Below are 27,750 nucleotides of genomic sequence, written 5' to 3' on the forward strand. Positions count from 1 at the left end.
ACTTGATATAAAAAATATAATGTAAAGCAATGCAACCAGAATCAGCACTGTCAACAAAAATCTCATGATGAAAATGGATATGGTTCTTCCTTTACAAGATTTGTAATTTTTTGTACAAGTAGCAATGTATTAATATTGTATAAAGAAATTAAACTAATATGCAAATCTGAAATTTAGGAGGCAATCCAGTTTCATTAATTTCAAGATTTCTGGATATGGACAGGAGGCATGACATGACAATTTTCCCCCATTGATACACATGTACCTGTAGAACATGTTTGGATTTTTCCATTTCATTTGTATTGCAACTAGTATTAAAAACATCACATCACAATTTCTGATAGCACTTCTATTGTTCATCAGATTAATGGAGAAACCATCCTCATGGCTTATCCTCAAAGAGAACTTTAATTAGCAGATATTACATCCTGATGATTATTTTATTTCTCTTGTAATCCGATATGATAAAAAAAAAAAAACACACACAACAAAAAATATGCTGATAATATAAAAAAAAGTTTATTATTAAAACTTGAAAACTTCCGGATTAATCTATTTTCCTAAATAAACATGATATTGTTTTGTAAACAATGTATTATATACTAGCTCTGATTATATACAGCCAATGAATAAAAGGTGAAACAAAAATTGTTTTACAAGGTTGTGGCACAAGCCAATCATAACATTCGTGAAGTTGCCTTGGTGGATCCATCCAAATGATTGGGGTTTTTTCTCATTCCAACCAGTGCACCACAATTGGTCAAAGACCGTGATATGTACTTTCGTGTCTGTGGGAAAGTGCATATAATATTATAAAAGATTCCTTGCTGCATTAGGAAAATGTAGCGGGTTTTCTCTGATGACTATGTGTCAGAATTACCATGTTTGACATCCAATAACTGATGATTAATTAATGTGCTCTAGTGATGTCGTTAAACAAAACAAACTCTTTTTTTTTTTTTCAAGAGGTTTGTCAATTGAAGTGCTTGCACTATAGGATGGAATTACCTCAGTGGACCCATTCTCTGATTGTAACCCCCGCCCCCATCCTCTCAACCAATGCACCATGACTGGTATATCAAAGGCTGTGGTATATACTGTCCTGTCTGTGGGAAAGTGCATATAAAAGATCTCTTGCTACAAATGCAAAAATGTAGTCAGTTTCCTCTCTAAGACTGTATGTGTATATCAGAATTACCAAATATTCGACATCCAATAGCCAATAATGAATAAATCAATGTGTTCTAGTGGTGTTGTTAAACAAAACAAACTTTAACTTTTCAAGGGGTTGTATCCCATTTCCCTCCTGGTTATACATGTTCTGTAATCAGCTAAATATTTGGTAACATATAAATAATATTAAGCTACTTGTACTAAATCCACTGGCAGGTTTTTTCAAGTGTGTGGGTTTTCGGGTGGGTTTTTTTTTGTTATTGCTCAAGTTGAAGACTTAGTTTTGCTGCTTTTTAGACCAGATGTCCAACATAAAATATATAAGTGTCCAGATATATTTTCAAAGTCAAAGGTGAACACTGGCAAGATTACACGTAGCTATAAGAACAATGCATGTTAATACTGTTTCTAATATGCCTCAAATTAAGGTAAATTAATGGTTAATGTAGTATTGTCTAATACTAAAATCATTTAATATTTGTGTACATGTGTACTCCACTTCTAGCATTCATCTTGTTTTGGGTTTTTTTATTTTCAAGTTTCACAGTTTATCACCCATGGACTACAGTTACTCATACAACAATAAATCGAAATCTGGGTTCAAAGGTTTCTTCTTTTGACACAAAGCACACAAACCAAATTGTACAGAAATATCTCAAAAGTATCACAAAAACCATAATTGAAGAGGAATTTTATTAAAATTACTGACATTTCCAATGGATTACAGATGGGCAGAAGTTGGCACCTTAAGCCGAGCAACTGCAATTAGCACATTTTATCACAGGTGTAATAATGTGTGATCCACAAAGAACAGATTATGCCCGGTGTGCATGATGATATATGAAACGAAGACAAACATGGGACAGAGAGCACTGAAATCAATATCAGCTGGTTTTGCGAGGGCCTGCGAGAGAATTGACAAATAACGCACGACTAAGTAGGGTCCACGAAAACCAAGGTAACATTACAATTTTATTGTGGCAATATATCACACCTCCCAGATGCTATAAGCCAGTTTGAAATGGGATACACATTGTACTTTAATTCACAGTGGCTTATGGGTGTAATACGCTAGATCCAAGGTACATTTTATCAGTAAATAATTGCTTTGTAAATGCTGCTAGTGACACAATATATAACACCTTACCAAGGGAATGCCAAAACATACACATAGGCTTTATGGTCAAGATAACACTGTTGAAATCTACCGTTACCGTTAGTCTAATGCATACATAAGCTTCAGAAATCCAATCAGACTGACACAGAAAAAACTGTGGTACAGGCATAATTTATGATATTTTGGTGTGAGCAAAAGAAAAAAGTTTGTTCCTCTTGTTTAACGACACCACTTTGATTTATTAATCATCAGCTATTGTATGTGATATAGTCTTAAAGAGGAAAAGAAAGAAATGTTTTATTTAACGAAGCACTCAACACATTTTATTTACGGTTATATGGCGTCAGACATATGATCAAGGACCACACAGATTTTGAGAGGAAACTCGCTGTCTCCACTTCATGGGCTAATCTTTCCGATTAGCAGCAAGGGATCTTTTATTTGCACTTCCCACAGGCAGGATAGCACAAACCATGGCCTTTGTTGAACCAGTTATGGATAACTGGTCGGTGCAAGTGGTTTACACCTACCCATTGAGCCTTGCGGAGCACTCACTCAGGGTTTTGGAGTTGGTATCTGGATTAAAAATCCCATGCCTCGACTGGGATCCGAACCCAGTACCTACCAGCCTGTTGACCGATGGCATAACCATGACACCACCGAGGCCGGTGTCTCTTAAAGAGGAAACCCGCTACATTTATCCCATTAGTTACATGGGATTTTTTATATGCACCATTCCAGACAGGATAGTACATACCACAGCCTTTGATACACCAGTCATGATGCACTGGCTGAAATGAGAAATAGCCCAATGGGCCCACCAACGGGGATTGATCCTGGACTGACCATATATCAGGGCGAGCGCTTTACCACTGGGTCACATCCCAACCTCACATATAAAACACTGCTTGCTGTTAACTGAAAGAGATAGCTGTTTGTTCTTAATACTTTAGAAAAATAATTTGTCTACAATAAGCACATACACATGTACCATCGGAAACACTGCCAATCTCAGCTATAATACTGCAAGTTTCATGAAAAAATAAAATTGGTAGATGAGGTAATTTCTATTTTTAGTAACAGCGACCTTGACCTTTGACACAGAGAAGCAAAATGTGCACTCATTCAAGATATAATGATTGTATTCCCATGTGAGAAGTTTTTTGTTTGGAATTGTAATATTTTCACACCTTGTCAAGTGAACATTCTTTCTGAGTGTTTCAAATCACCAATAAATTCACGAGGCACTTTACAATGTAAAATGTTCAAGATTTATCAAGAAGACCAGTAAATAGTTTATGTTCATGATAATTAGAAAATTTTGTTTACAACAATTTAATACGATACAAGGCACTTATAGAAATCATACTGAGTTTTCTGTCATTGTTAAGAAGAAATCCCAGTTGTACGGCATCAGACAAATGGCAAATGACGACCAATGACCTCACTGTTTACATGGTGTCAATATGGTTATAACTTAGATGGTGCCCAATAAGCCAAGTTAGAGGATCAATTAAGCACTCTCCTCAATTTTGTTTATGGTCAGGTCTGGGACCACATGTTCCGACACGTCCTATTAAGATGTTAATGGAATAGTATGGCAAAGGAAACTCCACGTGGCCACATAGGTTACTCTTTATTACTAACTAGCAGCAAGGGATCTTTTACATCTGGTTTCAATAATCTGAGAGGCACATTGAATAAACAAGGGATGGAACACTGGATAAAAATGGGAAAGAACTAAATTGATTCTATCATCTGCGACACTTCAGTCGAACACTTTCACAGCTGACCTATGTCTTGTTCTCTTTGCTACCAGTCCAACCATGGCTACACTTACTGTACAGTGTTTCATACATACATACTGCTGAAGCACGTAACAATGCGATTTGGGATCAATACTTCACACAGAATGTATCATAAATGAATAACTCGCGGAAACTGCAGGTCATTGTGTTCTGCCACTGTAACTGCATGCAGAACTCTGATGAACCATTTTCCAATGAACTATAATATACTGAAGCATAAACCCAGTCGGTAACGTCCATAAACGTTATAAATACCCACAACTTGGCTGATTATCGACCGTTATTATAGGAAATGCATCCCATACAAGTCGGAAACCTTGTTAGGACCAGATTTTATCGACAGTTTAAAAAAAGTGCAGCATCCCCAAATCTTTTTAAATCTAATTAAAATTGACCGGAAAATCCACCATATAGTGTACACCATATAATATAGCAAAAGACCAGCTTAGAATATATATATATATATAAATATATATATATATATAGCACTGAATCTTTTACATTGATATTTTAATATCTAATTGTAAGCCCCTCAAAACAAAGAAAAGAAAAAAAAAGAAAGAAAAGAAGGATATTTAGAATATTTACTTTGTCCAGTAATTTTGCTACGTAATGACTTTCTATTAAGATTACTTACCGTAACAATAATGGGTCGTATGGCAGTGTAATCATCCCGTTTATAATTTGTGCCATGTTTACGTCAACGAGGGAAAAAGCCACAGCTAGTTCCATCGAACCTCCTCGCTAGGTTTGAAAATGTATGGGATCCAAGCAGAGCTTGCCAGAAGTGTGACAATCTTTCTCTCCCTTGTTATGAGGATAGACATGTACGTGCGACATTAGACAGCATGTTGGTCAAGCTATTTCCTGGTCACAGGGCTGGACAACTTTGAGACTGGTTCTGATAACTGTGGGTATTCACAGTGCAGTCCTTACTGATCGAGTACCTAAAGTACAGCAACACGTGAATGGGTATGAATTAGTCAGGAAGAACTTGACTTTTTTCTTCTTTTTTTCCTTTTTTAAATTTTTTTTTTCAGGAGAGGATTTGATTATTGATCTGCTTGGTGCTCTTTCCAGGCACAAATCTTTCTCAACACAAACAGCATGGAGCAGAATCTGGAAGTTCTATAGATATTCTTAAAAAGCAATGTAATCCACAAATGTCTAATGCAATGTTTACTTCATCTCTCTAAATTCAAAGATCTTGAAGACACTTGCAATTCCAGTACAATGCATCCACATCAAACTATCACAATTCCAATGAATATGAAAACAGGCAGTTTCATTTACCAACTCTTAAGAGTAATGATATTTATAAATCAAAATTGCCTAAGAAATGTCTGTGAAATTTAAACTTCGTATTCTAAAAATCAAAGACAGTTGCAATTCCAATAAGTTGTATCTACACCACAGTATTATGAATCCACTCAATATAAACTTGGCAACTGATCCTTAAACACAATTTTGTCCATCAACACTGAATCAGCAACATTCACGAATGTCTATGAAACTGAAGCTTCATATCAGTAAAATCAAAGACTTTGAAGATAATTGTAATTCCAGTAAGTCGGATCTACATCACAATATCATGATTCTACGGAATGTATAAAAACTGGCAAATGATCCTGGTAATAATTGTGTTGAACACCACTCAGGCAAGTTTTAATTTTCCAGATGCCGTTTTAGTTGAAGACTGTAATTTAACTAACAACCACCTGCAGACAGTATGGGCAGAATACTGATGATTTTGATATAAAAAATTCTTCAAAAATGTTCTTGATTAATTCACACGGACACACATTAACTCATAACTTGTGATATGTTTTGACTATAATGACTGACTGTTGTATATAGAGACCATTTCACTGTACTCACGTTCATGTTGGTAACACCCAAATATTACAACAGTGTTTTTAATATAATGACATTTGGCAAATGCTGATATTATACAAATGAAAGCCGAAGCATGGGTTTCATAACAATTTCCTCTAGTGAAATTAATCAATAGTACTGTTCACTAGTCATAAACCCAACCTGGCAGTTATCTGATACATATGTGTAAACTAATAGCAAAGTACAGTTGTAGCAGTTAAGACAAATATTAAATAAATAATTTTGTAAAAATCTTTAAAACATGAAAATGACAAATTTTGTTTTAATTGGTTGCTCAGGTAAAACCTTATCAAAGGCTCTTACAGCCAGTTATTTCAGCTTCAAGATAAAAACTAAAACAATATAACAGATTTGTCTACAACAATGAATACATGTTGCTATGCATGCATTTATATATATAGATATATCTCTAGCAATATCCTTGAAACAAAGTTAACACGTCAGACAATCCACACTATAGTTTATCCAGTAGATGTCCAATAGGGCACAAGTGCACCACATTGTGAAAAACGTCTTTTGTGAAATCTGTATTCTTTTTGCACCTGTTGAAATCAAACACTGTATAGTTGTACATGAATGTATAAAATGTTCAGGTAACCCAGACACAAGTTGACAAATGCTTGACTACTACTGGTGGTAAAGACCTCACTAGATGCTGCACTTCACAAAACTCAGAATGACGAGATATTTGTCATACCTCACACCTCATGGTTACAAAAAAAAACGTAGAAAAAACCCGAAGAAACCCCCCCCAGAGCTAGTTGTTGAAATTTAAAGGGACGATGTTAACTGTTTCTATAAATCATTCAGTCTTACAAAACTGGAATTATACAAATTGTGAACAAACAGAAAAAGTTCCACAAATAAATAAAAAATACACCAGACCAATACATACAGAATCAGAAACAATACAGGTAAAAAAATATTAAGTACAAATATTTCGTCACCCAAAATGTTATCCTTAAAAACAAATAAATACTACAATCTCTTCAGTGACTATCTGTGTCGTTAAAATCAATTTTCTTTTCCATGAATACTACAAATATCTCCAGTATTTTTTAATACTATTTGTCACACAACTAAAATGTATTGTGTCCCAATATCCAAAAGCACAATGTGGCAACACGGCGTTTCACAGGGAAAACGAGCTCATTGTTCCAGTAAGATTTACTGTTTATCAGACAGGTGGAATCTACAGGTAAGCTGGTACACCCCCAGTGTGTATGACGAGTATCTCAAGTATGATATAATAATTTGACATCCAGGTGAGACATATTCTGTGATATAATAACCTGGTAATCACAGCTCCAAGTGATATATAGTCTGGTACATTTAATTAATGTACATATCAGTGATATAACAACCAGGTAATCGGACCGCAAAGTGATATACATGTATATATAATCAGACCTTGAAGTGATGTATATATATATCTTCTGGTATATTTAATTAATTTACATATCAGCATTTGTCATATAAATCTTGCTGACTTTACCTTCAGTCCACTTTTTAATCACAGTACTTTACGAAATTTTTTTTTACCGCAATGAACATTTTGCCTTGGTTAATACATTTTGACCCCACAAATCAATCTGACCAAATAATTTAACGGAATAGATTGAAATTATATTGAATTATATTGAATTTAAACAACATTGATGCTGTTTATAATTCTGTATCACGAAGAAGAAGAAAAAAAAACCTTAAAAAAATGATCTGTGGAAATTACAAGTGCTTGACTGCTGGTAAATCACGAACATGCTGGGACGTCACACCTATCTACATCAAAGAGACGAAAGACCCCTTGCTGGTCTTTTGGTTTGCCAATATCCTTGTTCACAGTGTTACACAACTGCAGCATGCATTAAAATAGTTCACAGTAGGATGTGCAGATTTGGTTAAAACATCCATTCACTTCATTGGCAACAGCTCACTTGGATTTTTCATTTCAATATTTAATACACCATCTATATTAAGATCCACAAATGAAAGAACATCCAACGTGTAATTTTATTTCCTCTATGAGCAAAATTTATTAACACACACTCCACAGTTAACCTTTGTTGCCGGCCACTGTTCACAATCAATTATCCAATGTATCTCCAAATCAATAATTCCAATCCCATATCCAATTTTTTCTTTCTTCTTTTTTTCCCCCACTCGTTCCCAAAGATCAAGACAAGCTGATGGCACGGTCAGGCTGTAACATCCTGCAGTGAGGCCGAACTTGGTGCAAATCCCATGGCCGTTTCATACAAAAGTTCTTAATACTTGTGTCCACATCAAACATTTACTGCCATTCACGAAATCTCGGCACTCGTGCGTGTCTGTCCACTATGACACAGAGTCCCCAGTGACAGATGACCAACTGACCTTAATACCCAGAGGAACATCAGCCAGAACCTTGAGTGCCTTTTATTTGCCAAAAACTTTATCCGCGCCTAACCAAAAGAAGGCTGGTAACAATATCATGCTAACCGTGTTACAATAAATATCATGAAACACTTATATCTGCCAAAAAGGTCTTCTTGCTGTAATGTTTCAGAGAATATTTACTTGAAGGTCTATCAAAAAAGCAAAAGGCATCTCATGCATTTGTCATATATATTTTTCAGTGCATACGAATTCACTGGACATCGTTTTGTAAATGTCACAAAGAGGTGCAGCTCTGGGAATGTCCGTGGCTTTACATTCCTGTCAAACTTACCACCTACTGTCGACGGGGCTATCGCAGAATGTGATATAATAAGGCTGTAATGAGAATGCCGCGGACAAACCTCGGTGAGTCTAAAAGCTGGCTACAATGGGACGTTTTTCTGAGACAGTGTCGCATATCTATGAAAAGCCAACATCAAAGGGCACACTGTGTCATCTTGCTGAGCCAAAAGCTAATAGGTCCATGACTGTCGCATTGTGTGCATTTTGGCCTGCTCATGTTCCTTCAACTCGGTCCCGAACCTGGTTATTGTTTAAAGCATAGTGTACAGCCGATTATGCTCTACAGCCATACCATATTTCCTAGTCCTTATATATACCCCACAACAGTGTTAGACCGCATCAGAAAATCAAAATCGCTCAATGAACCGGCCTGCACAATTCCATCTCGCCTTCCTACATACCGTTGCATGTTACGTGACCATTTCTACCACTACACCCATTATTGTCATCCTGTATCACACCACCAATACATGTGGGTCTGATATTGATCATCAAGTTACCAAGACCCGAACAATGGTTGTTAAATATCGGGTTATCAAGGTACTGGAATGCTACAGTGGGGCTGATTTGCTAATCATATTCATTACCAAACTGTTCTATTTATGCATGATTTATGGCAGTCTCATGCTGCAGAAATGATTATGGTCAGAGCTAAAATTCCATGCCAGGTATGCCAGATAAACTGGATAGTAATTTAGTAATCTGGTATTGACAAAAGCATGAAACCCAATACACAATAACCATAAAAGCTGTATATAATATATAAAATTTAATATAAATAAAACTGAGTAAACCTTTCTAGACAGGGTTAACCACTGTCCATACAATATGTGAAATGAATACACATCACTGTCTGGCAGTCAGACATCTCTATTCCTGCACTGCCGGTTGTCAACACCAATAAAGACATGATTATAATACCTGCAAATTTAATTCTAGATGATTGTGTAGAAACACAGACATTAAGAACTGGTTCAGGTATATTGCTTGTAAATGGGTGAAACCGACACCAACAGATATTTTATCTTTATTTAATCCTTATTTAACCAAGTAAATGCATGTGCATTGTGGCATGTAAAAACATAATTCCAAGAACCAATTTTGAAGTAAATGCTTTGGAACTTGTTTAGAGTAAATTTATGATTTGCCGTGAATGAATGAAACAACAGGCAAGATCTATGGAATTATAATACTGAACTACATAAGAAATATGAATTAAAAAAACATAACATAAGATGATTGTTTAATATATTTGTGTTATCTGTACACTGGCCAGGAATCTTACAACCGTATAGACATTCCACCACTCACATGCACATGTCAAAACAGTAAAACATATTTTACACATACTATATACTGTAAATCATAAAATATTACCGATCTTAAAATTTTATCGAAATCCAAATAAGTGATGTATTAGCAACATAGAACTTTAGTGAGGCCATCATATCAGAAACTAAAAAAACAAATAAACTTAAGATGCAGGATCAGCTAAAATAATGTTTTAGACGAATCTTGATGTTATGCAGGTATCTTGAATTTAGTAGAAAATGGCAGTAATGTGCATGCTAACTATAATTAAAAAAAACAAAACAAAAAACATTATAATAAAAAACAAACAAAAACAAAACTATCAATTGCTGTCTGATATCCTTTTGGTTTAATCAATAGCATATAACCATTGTTGTTCCTTCAGTTAATCAGGGTTTTTTTAACAGTGAGTGACAGTCTGTTGTATGTTTCTTTAAATTTAGCATCATGAAATATAAGTGTCTTGTATCTTGTATGGCCTCGCTAAATTCGCTAACATTTTATGCTCGCTCACATTTCCTGATTTACCAATCATAAAGAAGTCTTGTACCAGTACAATTTAGTTCTTCATTAGTTATCCTACCATTCTTTGTTTCTATGGATAATTTATTATCACATTATTATTATTATTATTATTTATTTTATATAACTTTCAGGATGGACTTATGAGAAGTAAATTGTGTGATGATTTCATCTTCATGAGATATGATATGGTGAAAAGGCATATATCTGTGAACACTCTGGCTTTGCATGGATGTGTAAATGGTATTGGTAGATTGGGCCTGTCGTAACAACACTTTGTTCAAGGAAAGAGTTAGTATTACTTCAAAGAGCAACCGGTGAAGTTGATCAAACATGTGAGGAAAATTTCGAGGAATGCAGAAGAAATGTTTTACCTACTGTATAAGAATTAGCAAGTCTCAGTGTAGACAATTATTATCACCAACATCCATAACCTTCAAATAAAGTACCAGAACCCAAAAAAATTTGGGAGCAAAATCAAGGTCATCTCTTAGAGTGCACTATGGGCCAACAGAAAGATCACCTAGAGCATCACCTGCAGGATCACCTCTAACCTCAGCTGTAAGATACACATGAAAGATCACCCAGAGCATCACCTGTAGGATCACCTCTAATCTCAGCTGTAAGATCACCCAGAGCATCACCTGTAGGATCACCTCTAATCTCAGCTGTAAGATACACATGAAAGATCACCCAGAGCATCACCTGCAGGATCACCTCTAATCTCAGCTGTAAGATACACACGAAAGATCACCCAGAGCATCACCTCTAACCTCAGCTGTAAGATACACATGAAAGATCACCCAGAGCATCACCTCTAACCTCAGCTGTAAGATACACATGAAAGATCACCCAGAGCATCACCTGCAGGATCACCTCTAACCTCAGCTGTAAGATCACACAAAAGATCACCCAGAGCATCACCTGCAGGATCACCTCTAACCTCAGCTGTAAGATACACATGAAAGATCACCCAGAGCATCACCTGTAGGATCACCTCTAACCTCAGCTGTAAGATCACCCAGAGCATCACCTGTAGGATCACCTCTAACCTCAGCTGTAAGATACACATGAAAGATCACCCAGAGCATCACCTGCAGGATCACCTCTAACCTCAGCTGTAAGATCACACAAAAGATCACCCAGAGCATCACCTGTAGGATCACCTCTAACCTCAGCTGTAAGATCACACAAAAGATCACCCAGAGCATCACCTGTAGGATCACCTCTAACCTCAGCTGTAAGATCACATGAAAGATCACCCAGAGCATCACCTGCAGGATCACCTCTAACCTCAGCTGTAAGATACACATGAAAGATCACCCAGAGCATCACCTGTAGGATCACCTCTAACCTCAGCTGTAAGATACACATGAAAGATCACCCAGAGCATCACCTGTAGGATCACCTCTAACCTCAGCTGCACCCAGAGCATCACCTGTAGGATCACCTCTAACCTCAGCTGTAAGATCACATGAAAGATCACCAATATAGAGTTCCCTTGTGTTGTCATCATTATCATCATCGAAGACCACCCTTAGTTCACCTGGATCCAACTAGGAAAGAGTCCAAGAATAATGAGGAAAATGCCACTACAAAGGATGATGTCCTGCACTTTCTTATTTGACAAAAGCAAATTGAGGAACAAAAGATCTGTACAGATGTTGGGAAGATCTAAATCTTTTACAGGTGGAGTTACTTTGAATCAATTTCCTTCTTCTCTTTTGGCCATTCAGTGTTTCCTACTAGTGAGAAAAATGCACTGCAGATTCTTATTTGACAAAAGCAAATGGAAGAACAAAAGATCTGTATAGATGTTGGTGGAAGTAAATTCATTAGCTCTCAAGTTACTTTGAGTCAATTTCCCTCGTCTTTTGACCATTTTATGTTGCCCACAAAGTGCTAGCTCTGGGTGAGCAAAGCGTTTCGCCAAATTGTCTATTAAACTTTAAACATTGCAGAAATCACCAGTTACTAAAAAATGTCAATTTTTACATGAAATTATTTCGCCAAATTAAAATAAAATTCGCCAACTACTTTCAAAATTAGCAATTGGCGAATTTGGCGAGTGCCAGAGCTAGCCCTGAGAAAGGATTATTTATTTTATTGATAGGGATATGGTGTATTAGATCAGTCGACCAAAATCAAATAAAAATGCTGGTGAAAAATTATAAGGAATACATGTAATCATGAGATGCAGAAAGAAAGAAATGTTTTATTTTAACGACGCACTCAACACATTTTATTTACGGTTATATGGCGTCAGACATATGGTTAAGGACCACACAGATTTTGAGAGGAAACCCGCTGTCGCCATTACATGGGCTACTCTTCCGATTGGCAGCAAGGGATCTTTTATTTGCGCTTCCCATAGGCAGGATAGCACAAACCATGGCCTTTGTTGAACCAATTATGGATCACTGGTCAGTGCAAGTGGTTTACACCTACCCACTGAGTCTTGCGGAGCACTCACTCAGGGTTTGGAGTCGGTATCTGGATTAAAAATCCCATGCCTCGACTGGGATCCGAACCCAGTACCTACCAGCCTGTAGACCGATGGCCTGCCACGACGCCACCGAGGCCGGTCATGAGATGCTTTCACTGAGCAAAATTATATAATACATGTATATAGGTAGAAACTGTATTTTGTTTAGATAATACAGATTGTCATTACTTAACTGTCAACATCTTCTATCTTTAGTGAACCAAATTTTATATAAGTATTTTGTAACAGCAATACAGGATTAATGTATTACATCTGGTGAATACTTTTATAGATCATGCCAGGGTTGTTGCCATCATGTCTGGTGAATAGCATTATAGTTCACACTAGGGTTGTTAACACGAGACTTGGCAAATACCTTTATAAATGTACTTCGTGCCAGGATTGCTACCACAAATCTAGTAAATAGCTTTATAATTCAACACTGGAGGAATAGTTATTATTAAAGTGTCAGAATTATTTGTTTTTAAAGTGTCAGAATTATTTGGTTCAGTATATGTGTATTGTTTAATAAATAATGAACTTGGAAACCCTAATAATGCGAAGTACTTAAATTGATAAAAGTTTGAAAAAACATGCATGTAACAAATTACATATAGACTAAGATCTTTAGTTAGAGGTTTGCAATAATACATGTTCAGTGTATGGTTTAAAATAGGTCTGAATACAAAATTATGAAGCATTAACATCATAATGCAAATTAACTACACTGACTGAGCAACTGAAAACGGAAATTGGGGACCCGAATGCAAAAATAATTACCTACACAGACTGAGCAACTGAGATCAGAAAATACATATACAGACTGAGGAACTGAAAAGTCAGCAATTATACAGACATAATTGGACATGTGCAGGTATGTTTGCCTGTAAATTGTTAAATTAACTGCATGGACTGAGAGACTCATGAACATTTTCTCACCAGACCACCACAGCTGATGTATTAATTAAAGACTGTGGTTTGTGCTAACTTGTTATTAGAAAAAAAAAGTTTATAAGTACTCATATTTAAAATGATAGAAAAATATTTTTTAAAATGACCAGAACACATTAAAGTACAATTTATAAAAGAAAGAAAGAAGAAAGAAATGCTTTATTTAACGACACACTCAACACATTTTATTTACGGTTATATGGCGTCAGACATATGGTTAAGGACCACACAGATTTTGAGAGGAAACCTGCTGTCGCCACATGGGCTACTCTTTCCGATTAGCAGCAAGGGATCTTTTATTTGCACTTCCCACAGGCAGGATAGCACAAACTATGGCCTTTGTTAAACCAGTTATGGATCACTGGTCAGTGCAAGTGGTTTACACCTACCCATTGAGCCTTGCGGACCACTCAGTCAGGGTTTGGAGTCGGTATCTGGATTAAAAATCCCATGCCTCGATTGGGATCCGAACCCAGTACCTACCAACCTGTAGACCGATGGCAATTTATAAAAGATGAAAGGATTTTTGTTCAAAATCTTCCAGGTTTCTAACATACAGGTACTGTGACAATTGTCTAGAGTGAGAGAAGAAATCCACTTGGACCACATAAGCTACTCTTGCCAACTAGCAGCAAGGGATATTATACATGTTTGTTTTGTTTAACGACATCACTAGAGCACGTTGATTAATCTATCATCAGCTATTAGATGTCAATCATTTGGTAATTCTGACAGTCTTAGAGAGGAAACCCACTACACTGTTCCATTAGTAGCAAGAGATCTTTTATATGCACCATCCCACGGACAGGATAACACATACCATGACCTTTGATATACCAGTCGTGGTGCACTGGCCGACATCTTGCATGTACATATACTTGTTAAAATAGGTATATTTTATATTATATTATATATAGGTATATATATATATATATATATATATATATATATATATATATATATATATATTCACCTCACTTTTACACCATATACATATTTAAAAAAACCTTGCTTAAACTCTTAACTCATAAATTGCATAACTGGCACCATCAGCTTCTTGTCAAATATAAACCATGTGTTGAAGTGGCATACATATAAACAATGGCTGCAAGGTGGTAAAAATCACCTGCTAATGATATAAAAAAATCTCTCCAGCCATTAACAATCGAGCCAAGTGTGTATGAATGATTTCATAAAAATGTTCACAGCTAGTATTCCCGTCTGCTGCCTGGCTCTTTAATGTGATTGATGACAGATGGATGCTACACTAGTTTACTTGTATTATGAGGGGAGGCATGTAGCCCAGTGGTAAAGTGCTTACCTGATATGTGGTTGGTCTAGGATCGATTCCCATCTGTGAGCCCATTGGCTTATTTCTTGTTCCAGCCAGTGCACCATGACTGGTATATCAAAGGCCGTGGTATGTGCTATCCTGTCTGTGGGATGATGCATATAAAAGATCCCTTGCTACTAGTAGAAAAATGTTGCATTTTTCTTCTCTAAAACTATATTTCAGAATTACAAAATGCTTGACATCCAACAGCTGATGATTAATAAATTAATGTGCTCCAGTAGGGTCGTTTAACAAAACAAACTTTCACTTTAACATGTATTAAACACATTTCATTTAAATTTATTTTCAGAATTATATCCAATTAAGGTTCAAGTACACTGTCCTGGGAACACACCTATTATCGGGACTGTCTGTTCAGGACAGTGGGTTACTGGTTAGTGATTAGTGATTAGTGAAAGAGGTTGGTGTAGTTGCCACACATCTACCCACTGGGTTAATCATGCTCTGGGTGAGAGCCATAACCAAGATGCGAACCACATACCTACCAGCCTCAAGTCCGATTGCTTAACCACTACACCACCATGGCCGGAGTAGTAAACACAAATTTCTTTCCTGCTCCTTTTTAATACTTAATTTTTACACCTGCTTATTGCAGCACACCAACAATTTGTCACAGCTTACTGACAAAAATAAAAAGAATTCAGTTCTATTACAGGAACCTGGATGGATATGATTAAACTATATATGTATCTCAGATATATAAATTATTTAATGATGCACTGAACATATTTTAATACAGTTCATCAGATATGGTTAAGGACATGGGCGTATGACCCGGGAGGGGGGGGAGGGGGCAGGGGGGGCAATTGCCCCCCCCCCCAAATTAGGGCAAAACAGTGGGTAAAATTCGGGCAGTTTTTATCTGGGTAAAATTTCGGCCAAATCAACCCCTCCAGCCCCCCCTAAATCAAAGAGTCCCCATACGCCCATGGTTAAGGACCACATAGATAATGAGAGGAAACCTGCTGCTGCCATGCAATGGGCAACTCTTCCCAATCAGCAGCAATGGATCCTTTATATGCAGCATCCTAGAGACAGGCTAGTACATACAACAGCCTTTGTCACATCAGTTGTGGAGAACTGGCTGCAACAAGAAATAACCCACTGGGCGGGTATCAATCCTAGACGGAGAATACATCAAGTAAGCACTTTACCACTGGGATGTCCTGCCCTGGCTTACTGATAAAGATGAGTATTAAAAAAAAAAATAACTAAGTTTTATAATAGAATCCTGGATGGTTATGCAAAACTCTACATTGTCTCAGATATAATGGCATTTTGTTGTTGTTGTTGTTTTTGTCATACAAGAATCAATAGATGTAAACATCTTGCAACATTTTTGGCTCGGAATATAGTGTGAAGCGTATCATTGCATATGGTATGTTCGGAGAGCATGTTTCACGAGTCGTACATCAAGATAATGCTCTTTCCCATGACTAGATGTATACATTAGATTTTGGCACATTGTACATGTAGCGTGTCGAATTTTGGCATCACCAAAATTGCATGCAACACCAACAAGATACCATCACTTTCAGTGATAATTCTGTTTACAGAGTTACCTGTACAGTCAAACCTGCTTAAGCATCTCTCTTTATTATTAAACAACCATCTGTGTTAACAGGCCACCTTAGTATCTTTTGCCTCCAGCTAAATATAATACAAACTGGCCTTTCCTAATATAAGCAGACCATTATCATAACCAGTCTCTCGTTGATACTTACATGCAATTAGGTGGCTGCTTACTATAGGTCTGACTGTAGATGTCAATATTTGGTTGGTTGGTTGTTTTGTTTAACAACACCTCTAGAGCACACTGATTTATTAAGCACCGGCTATTGGATGTTAAACATTTGGTAATTTTGAAACATTATCTTTAAGTGGAAACCAGCTATATTTTTCCATTAGTAGCAAGGGATCTTTTATGTGCACCATCTCACATACAGGATAGCACATATCACAGTATTGGCTAGAGTAGATGTTAATAAGAAACACAATCTAAAACGTCAGCACAGTATATAAGGACATATAGTGAAGGAAGCTATATGTATACTAAGTTCAAATGTGAAGATTATAAAATATGGTTTGCTAAAACTACTTTATTGTTTATCGTCATACTCCAACTCTACACCAGGGGCGGGATGTAGCCCAGTGGTAAAGTGTTCGCTTGATGCGCGGTCGGTTTGGGATCGATCCCCGTCAGTGGTCCATTGGGTTATTTCTCGCTCCAGTCAGTGCACCATGACTGGTATATCAAAGTCCGTGGTATGTGTTATCCTGTCTGTGGGATGGTGCATATAAAAGATACCTTGCTGCTAATCGAAAAGAGTAGACCATGAAGTGGAGACAGTGGGTTTCCTCTCTATAACCACATGTCCGACACCATATAACCGTAATTAAAATATGGTGAGTGCGTCATTAAATAAAACATTTCCTTCCTTCCTTCCAACTCTACATCAGGGCTAGAAATGTTCCACAGACATCCCCCAAGCAACCTGAATTGACAAAACCAACTGTGTAGTGAGCATTGTACTCAACCATTTTCTACATCTCTTTTGAAACATGGCTTCTAAATTAGAAGATGTGTCCAGTTGTTCCTCCAGCAGTACCTTTGCAAAGTCTTCACAGAAAGTCTGGCATCTGAAGTGTATCGTTCCTGCCTTTCTTGACTGTCCTTATAAACAACTGATGGTTATTGCATGCTCCACTCCACTGTTCCATAGGATTGCAAATCCAGGTAAATTCATCTGATCTCTGTCACAACTAGTGTCAACTAAAAATGTTCCATTCTACTCTCATTACATGAACAACACTAACAAGACACTAAGCATCACTCTGAAGCTTGAGATGAATCTCCCTCTAGCTATACAAGGCTATCAATCCTGTTACCATTGAATTTATCACAAGGTGTACCCCCTACTGCCAAGTCCCTGTCTTTCAATAAGTAAAATATCTACTCTCCCTGTAACCTTTAGAAGCTTGTGCCCCTTGTCTTTCTAACTGTACCATCAAGTCAGAGTTCCTTGCAGATGCATCACTAGGCTTGTAGTTGATTTGTTACCATGAAGTGTATCCATCCTAACCTTGCAACAAGAAAAAATATACTTACTCATTGCACTCCCTGTATCCCTCTGAAACTTTTGTCCATCCTTCCTAACCTCATTACAAGAAAAACATTACTTACTCATTGCGCTCCCTGTATCCATCTGAAACTTGAGTCCATCCTTCCTAACATTACAAGAAAAACATTACTTAATCATTGCGCTCCCTGTATCCTTCTGAAACTTGAGTTCATCCTTCCTAACCTCGTAACAAGAAAAACGTTACTTACTCATTGCGCTCCCTGTATCCTTCTGAAAGTTGAGTCCATCCTTCCTAACATTACAAGAAAAACATTACTTAATCATTGCGCTCCCTGTATCCTTCTGAAACTTGAGTTCATCCTTCCTAACCTCGTAACAAGAAAAACGTTACTTACTCATTGCGCTCCCTGTATCCCTCTGAAACTTGTGTCCACTTCCCCTTCAGCTGGACCATCAGGTCTGTAATCCTGGCAGATTCCTCATTCGATGCCTGACATAAAGCATCTTGCTTTTGGGCATCCAGTTCTTCTATTTTAGGACGGACCTTGTCGATAGCTTCACGAACAGCCTAAGGAAGAGGAAAATATTTAAAATAGCTTTCTTGTCCCTTGCTGAAGGTTAAAGAGTCTCGACAGGGACTCAAACATATGAGAGGAGAAGATTTTGATTATAAGCATTAACTGAACAAACATGGAAAACTGAACAGAAGTTTTACATATATACAACAAAAATCATAAGAACATTAGATATTAAATTTAAAACATTAATTAGTATAAAACCAGTACACCATGGTAACTGTGTACTGTCAAATCATAAGGAACTGAAAGATGTTTTTTGTTTTATTTACAGACAACACTAGATCACATCGATTTATATAGAGGATTTGTCACAAATATTTTTTAATATGAAAAATATCAACCGAGTCTACGTCAGTATTTGTCGAGGCTCTGCTATATTACGATTAACTAGACGAGGTTGATATTTTACATATTAAACAACACAAATTCTAGCAAATTCTATTTATCCTATAACACTTCTAAAATAACATTTTAATTCAAGTTTGAGTAAATCACAGTACTAAAGTCGCCGCCATCGATAACATGACGTCATCACGATTAACACAAATTAGTTTGATGTCACACATTTTAACTAAATCTTTGAAAACGTTAAGCTCAGGTATACAGGTCTTGTTGGCTTGTAAGCAAATTGACCCATCCACAACAACACATTACCTAGAGACCTTGTAAATTTGCATACCATTATTAACCCGGGTTAATACACTAAATTATCACATGGGTTTATGACATGGATATCATGGGTAAGTTATAGGATAAAGGCAAATATATACTGGCTAATAATACAACACTGGCTTACACTATTCTTCTAGTGTATAACACCAATTTCAAGTTACAAAATCAAAGGTTCAAAAAAAAAAAAAAGGTATACGATTGTATAATATTAGTAGCATATAAGGATAGAAAGTGTATTGTGTGAGAAGTACTTGTTTGTACCATTATCATTACTAGCTTTATATATAATAATAAAAAGAGAAAAAAAAAAGAGAAGGAAAACATCAGTAAATATACTTGACTGAAATGCTCAAATGCTTTCTTTCATCACTATCTACAGTATTTCGATATTAATTTCTGTACAACTGTTCTTCACATCACTGTTCGCCAGTAACGTGCAAACTGCTAAATACTATACAACTGATGACATATTGCAGTCATGAATGGTTTATATTCTCAAAGCCCATGAAGCAAGCCTCACTGAACTCGTAACAGTACTGACGGAACAAGCTGCCAATGTAAGCATATAAACCTGCCAACCCCTGTTTGCACCCCACTTCTACACAGAGTATGGCAAACATAACTAAACAATAGGTAACATAACCAAAATATACCACAGCGCAGAGGTTTCCTACATACTGTAGTAAGCCAGGGGGAAATCATTACCAACAGATCTAGCCGATATTGAAGGCTTTTCCTAGCTGTCTTGTCCTTAATGTATAAATAAAAACAAGACTTGTTGGTTTAGTAGTTTATTAATAGACAAGAACACCACATACTTTTTTCCTTGTAACATTATTAATAAGGCTAATTGCATCAGAGTCAAGAAAACTGGTGTAATTTAAATAACCATATTGCAGTGTATTGATCAGTAAACTTAGTATAAATTAACAAATGTTAATCCATTGCAGTTACATCATATTATTGTTAACTAGTTAATCATTCCCCTTTTTTTCCACGTCAATTTATTTTTTCAATATATTTTCCGATGAAGTATGACCCAACCTCCCTAAAACATTTGCTCCCCATAGTCTAGATTCCCAACCTTGTACAATATCCAGCACACACGCCTGACAATAGAATTAACGTTACACGCTTCAACAGTACTGGTAGCACATGCAGGCCTACTTTTAGTGCCAGACATGAGTGTTGTCTGAGCTAGACCGTTTATCTGTGAGCCTGTCACATGATTTTATGGTGCCAGCGGCACTTCAAACTCTGACACGTAACACCTACTTATTATCTATGAATTATTATCTCAAGTTCTTCACCATTCATCCATGATTGTGTTCAATGCAAGTGGTCACTATCTTTAAAAAGCGACACCGATTTCACCTTACAGTGACTGGCACGGCACATGGTCAAAGTGAAGTTTGGGCTCACTTCGCCAGCTCGCGTGAGCCCTGATAACAGTAGTCTGTAGGTATGTTATACATGTTATATAAACTGACATACGTAGATTCCGCTACAGGCTTATTAACTCAGTGGTGATTTGTGGACTTATTTACCAGCTATTTTTACACTGTTCATCTTTGAAGTTGTGTCTGTCTGTGCCAGACCAATAAATTGAATCCATGCGTGCAGACATTACAGCAAATAAACAAATGTCTCAACTCATGCATGCACCGTAAAACAGGCTCACACAGAGAGTTGAGAAAAACAAGTCCAGATTTTCAAAAGTTCAGAGACAAAACACCCGTACATGTAACTTTCAAGTTCATGGTTCATTATAAGACTCCATCACATGTCGTCATGTGGGATAGAAAAAGTACACCCGAGGTGGTGAAAACTTCGACCTGGGACGAGGCTTGCCGAGTCCCATGGTCGAAATTTTCACCACCAAGGATGTACTTTTTCTATCCCACATGACCACATATGAAGGAGTCTTTTCCTCTCATTCATTTGGTAAATAAACCATTATTTTACACGAACAGAAAAAGATGGCTGAACAAATAACTTTTTTATTTGACCATTTTATCATAAATAAACTACTCTTATCATATTTGTCGTGTTTGTTTCATGTGTTAAATAAAATTTAACACCACAAATTAACTAGATAGCTTTTAAAACGAAGGTTTTAATAACAAAATATTAATTCAAGTCTGTCTAATGACCTCACGTCACCATCTCACATTAATATGACATCATATATTACCAACAACGTCATGTTAAATGCAAGCGCGTGGTATCCCATGTAAGACACAAATTTCTTACATACAGTAGCTTTCTTTCATGGGGTAGCTCTGTCTTATATACCTGAGGATAAAAGAAAAATATTTCTCTCATCCTCAGGTATATAGGACAGAGCTACCCCATGAAATAAAGCTATGTAAGAAATTTCTATCCTTCATGGGATATCACATGCACTTGTTTAACATGACATCGTTGGTAATATATGACGTCATATTAATGTGAGATGGTGACGTGAAGTCATTAGAGACCATTTTAAATTAATATTTTGTTATTAAAACCGTCATTATAAAACCTATCTTGTTAATTTTTTAAACAAACAAGGCAAAAATTATAGTGTAGTTTATTTATAATAAAATGGTCAAATAAAAAAGTTACTTGTTCAATCATCTTTGCTTGTGTAAAATAATGGTTTATTTACCGAATGAATGAGAGAAAAAGATTCCATCATATGTGGTCATGTGAGAAAGAAAAAGTACACCCTTGGTGGTGAAAATTTCCACCACCTCGGGTATACTTTTTCTATCCCATATGACCACATATGATGGATTGTTATATAGCATACCTGTATGATTACACCAGAGATTGACTAATACATGTATGGGAGGCTTCAAAATACCCGCTGCTGAGTGCTATTCAATTAATCAAGACAAATGGTGCGCACTTGTTGTCATGCCTAGATAATTATATACGTATTTACAAATAGCTTTGTCTCTTTAAAACATTCAACCAGTTGTGAAATCTAGATTTCATATAATTTGCAGATTAGTGCAGTCAACAAATTTAAGAAAATTAAAAAAATATATAATACATGTACATGTATAAACATAATAAGAAATTTGTGATGCTACCATGAATTTAAGTACCCAAATAATGTGTGTTTTCGTTCAGGTTTTTATTTTTATTTTTTTTTAGCAAAACCAGGACCATTTAAGCCAACCAAACAATAACAGACATCACAGTAGGGCCTATTTTATAGTCGGCTTTTCTTCTTCTTTTAGTTTTCTTTTTTTTTTTGGGGGGGGGGGGGGAAAGAGAGAGGAGGGGGCATCTACATCAAAAGATTAAGTTACAAAAGAAGTGTAAAACTTAAAACATTAAAGGTGAATATATGTACTACATGTATGTAACAAAGTCACATTTTATACAAGAAATGTTTATTCTACATTATAAATAACAAGCCACTACAATTCACATGTTCACCAATCAATTGAATCACAAATAAGAATATTGATAAATAAGTTCATATGTAGATGTGAAAGTATTAGAACATTTAATTGTACCTATACTTTAACACTGTTTCACCATACAAAATATTATGTTCAATCAAAATGCACCAAAACAAGATTAATCATATATGATTTATTGGAATTAAAAACCAGTTCATGAACCATGTCTTTATGTATGTTCCATGAAGTATGCACAACATATCAGTTTATCAATAAAAAAATGGGGTGGGGGGTAGGGGGGGGGAAGAAAAAATTAACAAATGACAGTGTTCAAATAATCCTGTAGAGCGCAAGTCTTTTTTTCCTCACTGTCCGTTAAAACATACCAAGCCGGCAATCGGAAAAATGCCTTAACTTCCGCCATAATCTTTGCGCACCGTTCACTGGTGGTGTAACAATGCTCGGCTTTGCGTAGATTCAGTAGTATTTAAAAATATATATTTACGAAGATTAGGTGATATAAAAATTTCTCAGCAGAGAGATACGTTTAACAGTGAGCTAGCCAATTCAAAAAGTGATTGGAATTGCGCGCAACTAGGACGTGTGTGCACCACACTGCAACATGGTTGGTGCGTTCAAAAAACGAGTGAGGAATTAACCAATGGCGAAAGAGGGTGCCAAACAAGTGCTGTGGAAAATTTCGTACATTGTGCGATTGGTTAGTTTCGAAAGGTTCTTCGGAGACTGCCCCAATCAGCAGTGGGTATCATCCGGAAATGTTTCCCCAGATTGGAATGGTTAGCACAAACCAGACGAAAATAGAAAATATTGTATGCCGTCGCGCAGGACCAACTAAGCGATAACCAATTAAAATTATTTTTTCCCATGCGTAAGCTGCTTCACCCACCACACATTAATAACATATTAACACATTAATAATAACTCAAATAATCCCAATGACCTGTATTGTGAACAGTACCTTTTAACTCAGCATAGCAAACTGGAATTGACTAAATGTCAAAAATTTACTTTTACCATCAATTGGATCTCGATGAATAACAGACATAATGGATGATTAAAACCATGATTAAACCCGCATGATTTCTACAATATGTATGCACTACATAATGGATGATTAAAACCAATGATTGAACCACCATGATTTCAACAGTATGTGAACAAGGTCCATCAGTTTATACAGCGTGTGAACTTCTCTGACCACCTCAGCTATAGGGATATGAAAAACAAACTTCCATAGGTCAGAGATCTGGTCACAAATACAAAACACATTGGTCAGAGGGCTCTGATCGACTGGCACATGCACAGATGCTGACAGGTGTAAAAAACACTCCGTCAGATATGCCATTAGAATGATTAAAGGCCAACCAGTGCTGCAAAGTATTTCCTCACCAGTCCGACTGGGATCCACTCTCCCGAGTTAAAACTAATGTATTGGGCTGATCAAGAATTTCAAGCCTATACTCCAGCAGGTTTTAAGTACTATCTGGAAAGACAGGTGCGTGGGACGTTTCAAGTGTAACAGAAACACTTTCATTATTTACTGCCAACACTTCTTCCTGAAATAATTTCTCCATCAATAATTTGCTCTTCTTGTACAACTGACTAACAGTAATACTGTCCATCAATTCTATGGGAATTTTGTGCTCGGGAATGTTATGATACACACACACGTAGATGTATGCATGTTTCAAATGTACTTTTAAAAATTAACCTTGACTTTCACAACTGCAGTAATACATGTACTTTGCACACTGCATACTCTCATGTCAGCTAAAAGAATATTATGGTTCTCTGAATAGCTTACTAAAACATAAAATTTTCTATTTTTGAATGCTAAAATGTATCTTCCATCTGAATGATTCTCAAGGCAGATTTCACATTAGAAATAATGAAAATAACCCAACTCAAAAGGCTGTAAAGTTTTTGATAGGCATGTTTTTGAAGGAATGGACAAAAACATGTTTTTATTCTACAACTATAATGGTAATTATTGATGCCTAAAGAGTTTTAATTACTATAGCTTTATGAACTCTTTGATGTATAAATTGTCTTTGGGTGTTTTGTTTTGTTAGGCTGTTATTTTAGTTTTGTGTAGGTGGGATGGGGGAGGGGGATCAGAGAACAAGAAATGAAGTGGGTTTTTTTTAATAACACTACTAGAGCACATTGATTTATTAACCACTGGATTTCAAACATGGTCATTTTGACAGTTAAAGAGAGAAAACCCGCTATATTTTTCCATTAGTAGTAAGGGATCTTTTATATGCACAATCCCACAGACAGGATAGCACATACCACGACCTTTGATATACCAGTCGTGGTGCACTGGCTGGAACGAGAAATAGCTCAATGGGCCCACCGACGGTGATCGATCCCACACCAACCGTGCATTAAGCGAGTGCTTTACCACTGGGCTACATCCCTCCCCGGACCAAGAAATAGATACAGAAAAAGAGATGACACCTAACAACATCCAGTGTTGGGATGCGTAACAATGACAGTAGTGTTTCACGTTCATGTACAGGTTGTATAGTACCCAGCATAAACTATCGACAGTAAACTGTTTACAGAATTACACCCATTACAAAGACAAAGGTGTAGAGAGTGTAATAAATGTAGAACTTCAAGGATTGGTGTTTTTGGCTTAACTATGATTTAACCAGACCTGTCAACCCTCCCGGATTCCGCAGGAGACTCCCGGTATTTGATCAAGTCTCCTGCGGTAAAAACGTTTCTCCCGGGAAATCGTTATTTTCTTAGCATAAAAAAAATTCAAGCTACTGTGGATGTGCACTGACATTCAGTGTTGCCATATATAAAACTATCCAATTTAGTCCTAATAACACCTCTGACTCGTAAAATGTCTTCCCACTGGATTACATAACGCAAAGTTCTATGGCTGGAAGTGCCAGAGTAGACCGTGAACGCATGCATCAATACACACGATGTCAAAATCACATGTCAAAGCAAGACAACAGAAAGACCAATTAGCTGTATAAACAATACTTGTATCAATTAGATTTGTAGGTTTGTGCAGTAAAATATTAGTAACAAGAGTACACTTCAAGGGATTATTTTCGTACGATTAATAAATCTTGTTTTTGACATAATGTTACTCACGGAAATAGGTAAAATTCCGGTATATTTCACACCATGTCAGTAATAAGCTTTTACGTATGATTAGTAGAAATGATTAGTGGAAATACAATGTTTATTGCATGGTTATGGTGATTTTAAATAAGTACCACACCACTGTACCTTATTGTAGTAAAAACTGAATATTAATTTATAAGATTTAGGCCTATATAAATTTATCTTGAGTCTACTTTTCACGAAACACAAATAACGATGATGCAACCTATAAATGTAATACTGTAAATGTACTAATTAATGTTTAAATTTGTTAGTGTTAAGATTTTTGGAGTAATTTTTAATGCCAATAACTACAGTTGACAAGTATACATGACATTATGTAGTGTTCATATAACTTATTGTAGTACTTTTTAAAAAATTGTATTAAATCATGTGCAGTTAAAAAATCTCCTGTTTTTTGACAAAATCTCCTGCTTTTTCAACACACACCTCCTGCTTTCTCTTGACTAAAGGTTGACAGGTCTGGATTTAACTTAGATTTCATCATGTGTGAAAAAAACACCCTCATAACTCAGAAAGTTTGAATCCACACACAAAACTATGAAATCTGCACAATGAATCTGACAAGCCAGACACATACACACACAGAAGCATGACATTCTGTATTTACATACAGAAGCATGACATTCTGTATTTACATACAGAAGCATGACATTCTGTATTTACATATATTACAAACAGCCGGACTTTTTTTTCATCAAACATTTAGTTACGTTTTTTTGTTTATGATTTGATGTATAATAATGTTAAAAATACTCAACAAAGCTGTCAAAGTTGCAGTAAGAGGGGTGTTATAAAATTTCATGAATGAATGAATTTTCAATCATGCCTACAGTATGCAAATTAACAAATTAAATAGTTGCTTCGAGTATATGCCACACTTGTGGTTTGTATGATTTGAATCCATCCATCCAATCCCATACAACCATCCATCCATCAACCCACCCATCAACCCACCCACCCACCCACCCACCCTCCCTCCCTCCCTCCATCCCTCCATCCATCCACCCATCCATCCATCCATCCATCCATCCATCCAGTATATTTAAGCCCTCCTCATACACCCATTCTAAATTCTCGGACAGATTTACACATACAATACAGTATTCAGCAGTACTCAGAACCAACCCACCACTGTGTATACCATCAGTACTGTCATAATAAGCATGCCAAGGTCTGTTTGAAAGATGTTAGCATTATTGCAATACATGTAACTAACAAGGGAAACACTGAGTTAGCGGAGAGTTTTCTGAAATCTCTACAAGTGGCAGTAATCCATCACTGTGCCCAGGAATGCCCAGTTAGCTATAAAAACACTTGGGACTTAATCCGCAAGCTCCTTAACCAACGTCCATAACAGCCTGTTTCACTTTTCTTTCTTTTCTCAATTACTGCCATCCTTTATTAAATTGCCCATCATTAAGAAAGGTTTCTATGGCCTCTGTGGTGTATTGGTTAATCCATTGGGCCGGCCTCAGTGGCGCAGTGATTAAGCCATAGGACTACAGGC

At 36.5% G+C, this 27,750-nt stretch overlaps 1 protein-coding gene across 4 annotated transcripts in view; it reads right to left on the reverse strand.

The window, feature by feature from the left end:
- Nucleotides 1–27,750, reverse strand: part of LOC121370764 (dystrophin-like) — a 424,499-nt gene that overhangs the window by 170,107 nt on the left and 226,642 nt on the right. For all 4 annotated transcript variants that reach the window (XM_041496221.1, XM_041496219.1, XM_041496220.1 and 1 more), the window contains one exon: nucleotides 18,814–18,986. In XM_041496221.1, the coding sequence (XP_041352155.1) occupies nucleotides 18,814–18,986 (173 nt within the window). The remainder of the gene's footprint in view (nucleotides 1–18,813; nucleotides 18,987–27,750) is intronic.

The sequence above is a fragment of the Gigantopelta aegis genome, chromosome 4 (assembly GCF_016097555.1).
Source record: "Gigantopelta aegis isolate Gae_Host chromosome 4, Gae_host_genome, whole genome shotgun sequence".
In the NCBI taxonomy this organism is placed as follows: Eukaryota; Metazoa; Mollusca; class Gastropoda; order Neomphalida; family Peltospiridae; genus Gigantopelta; species Gigantopelta aegis.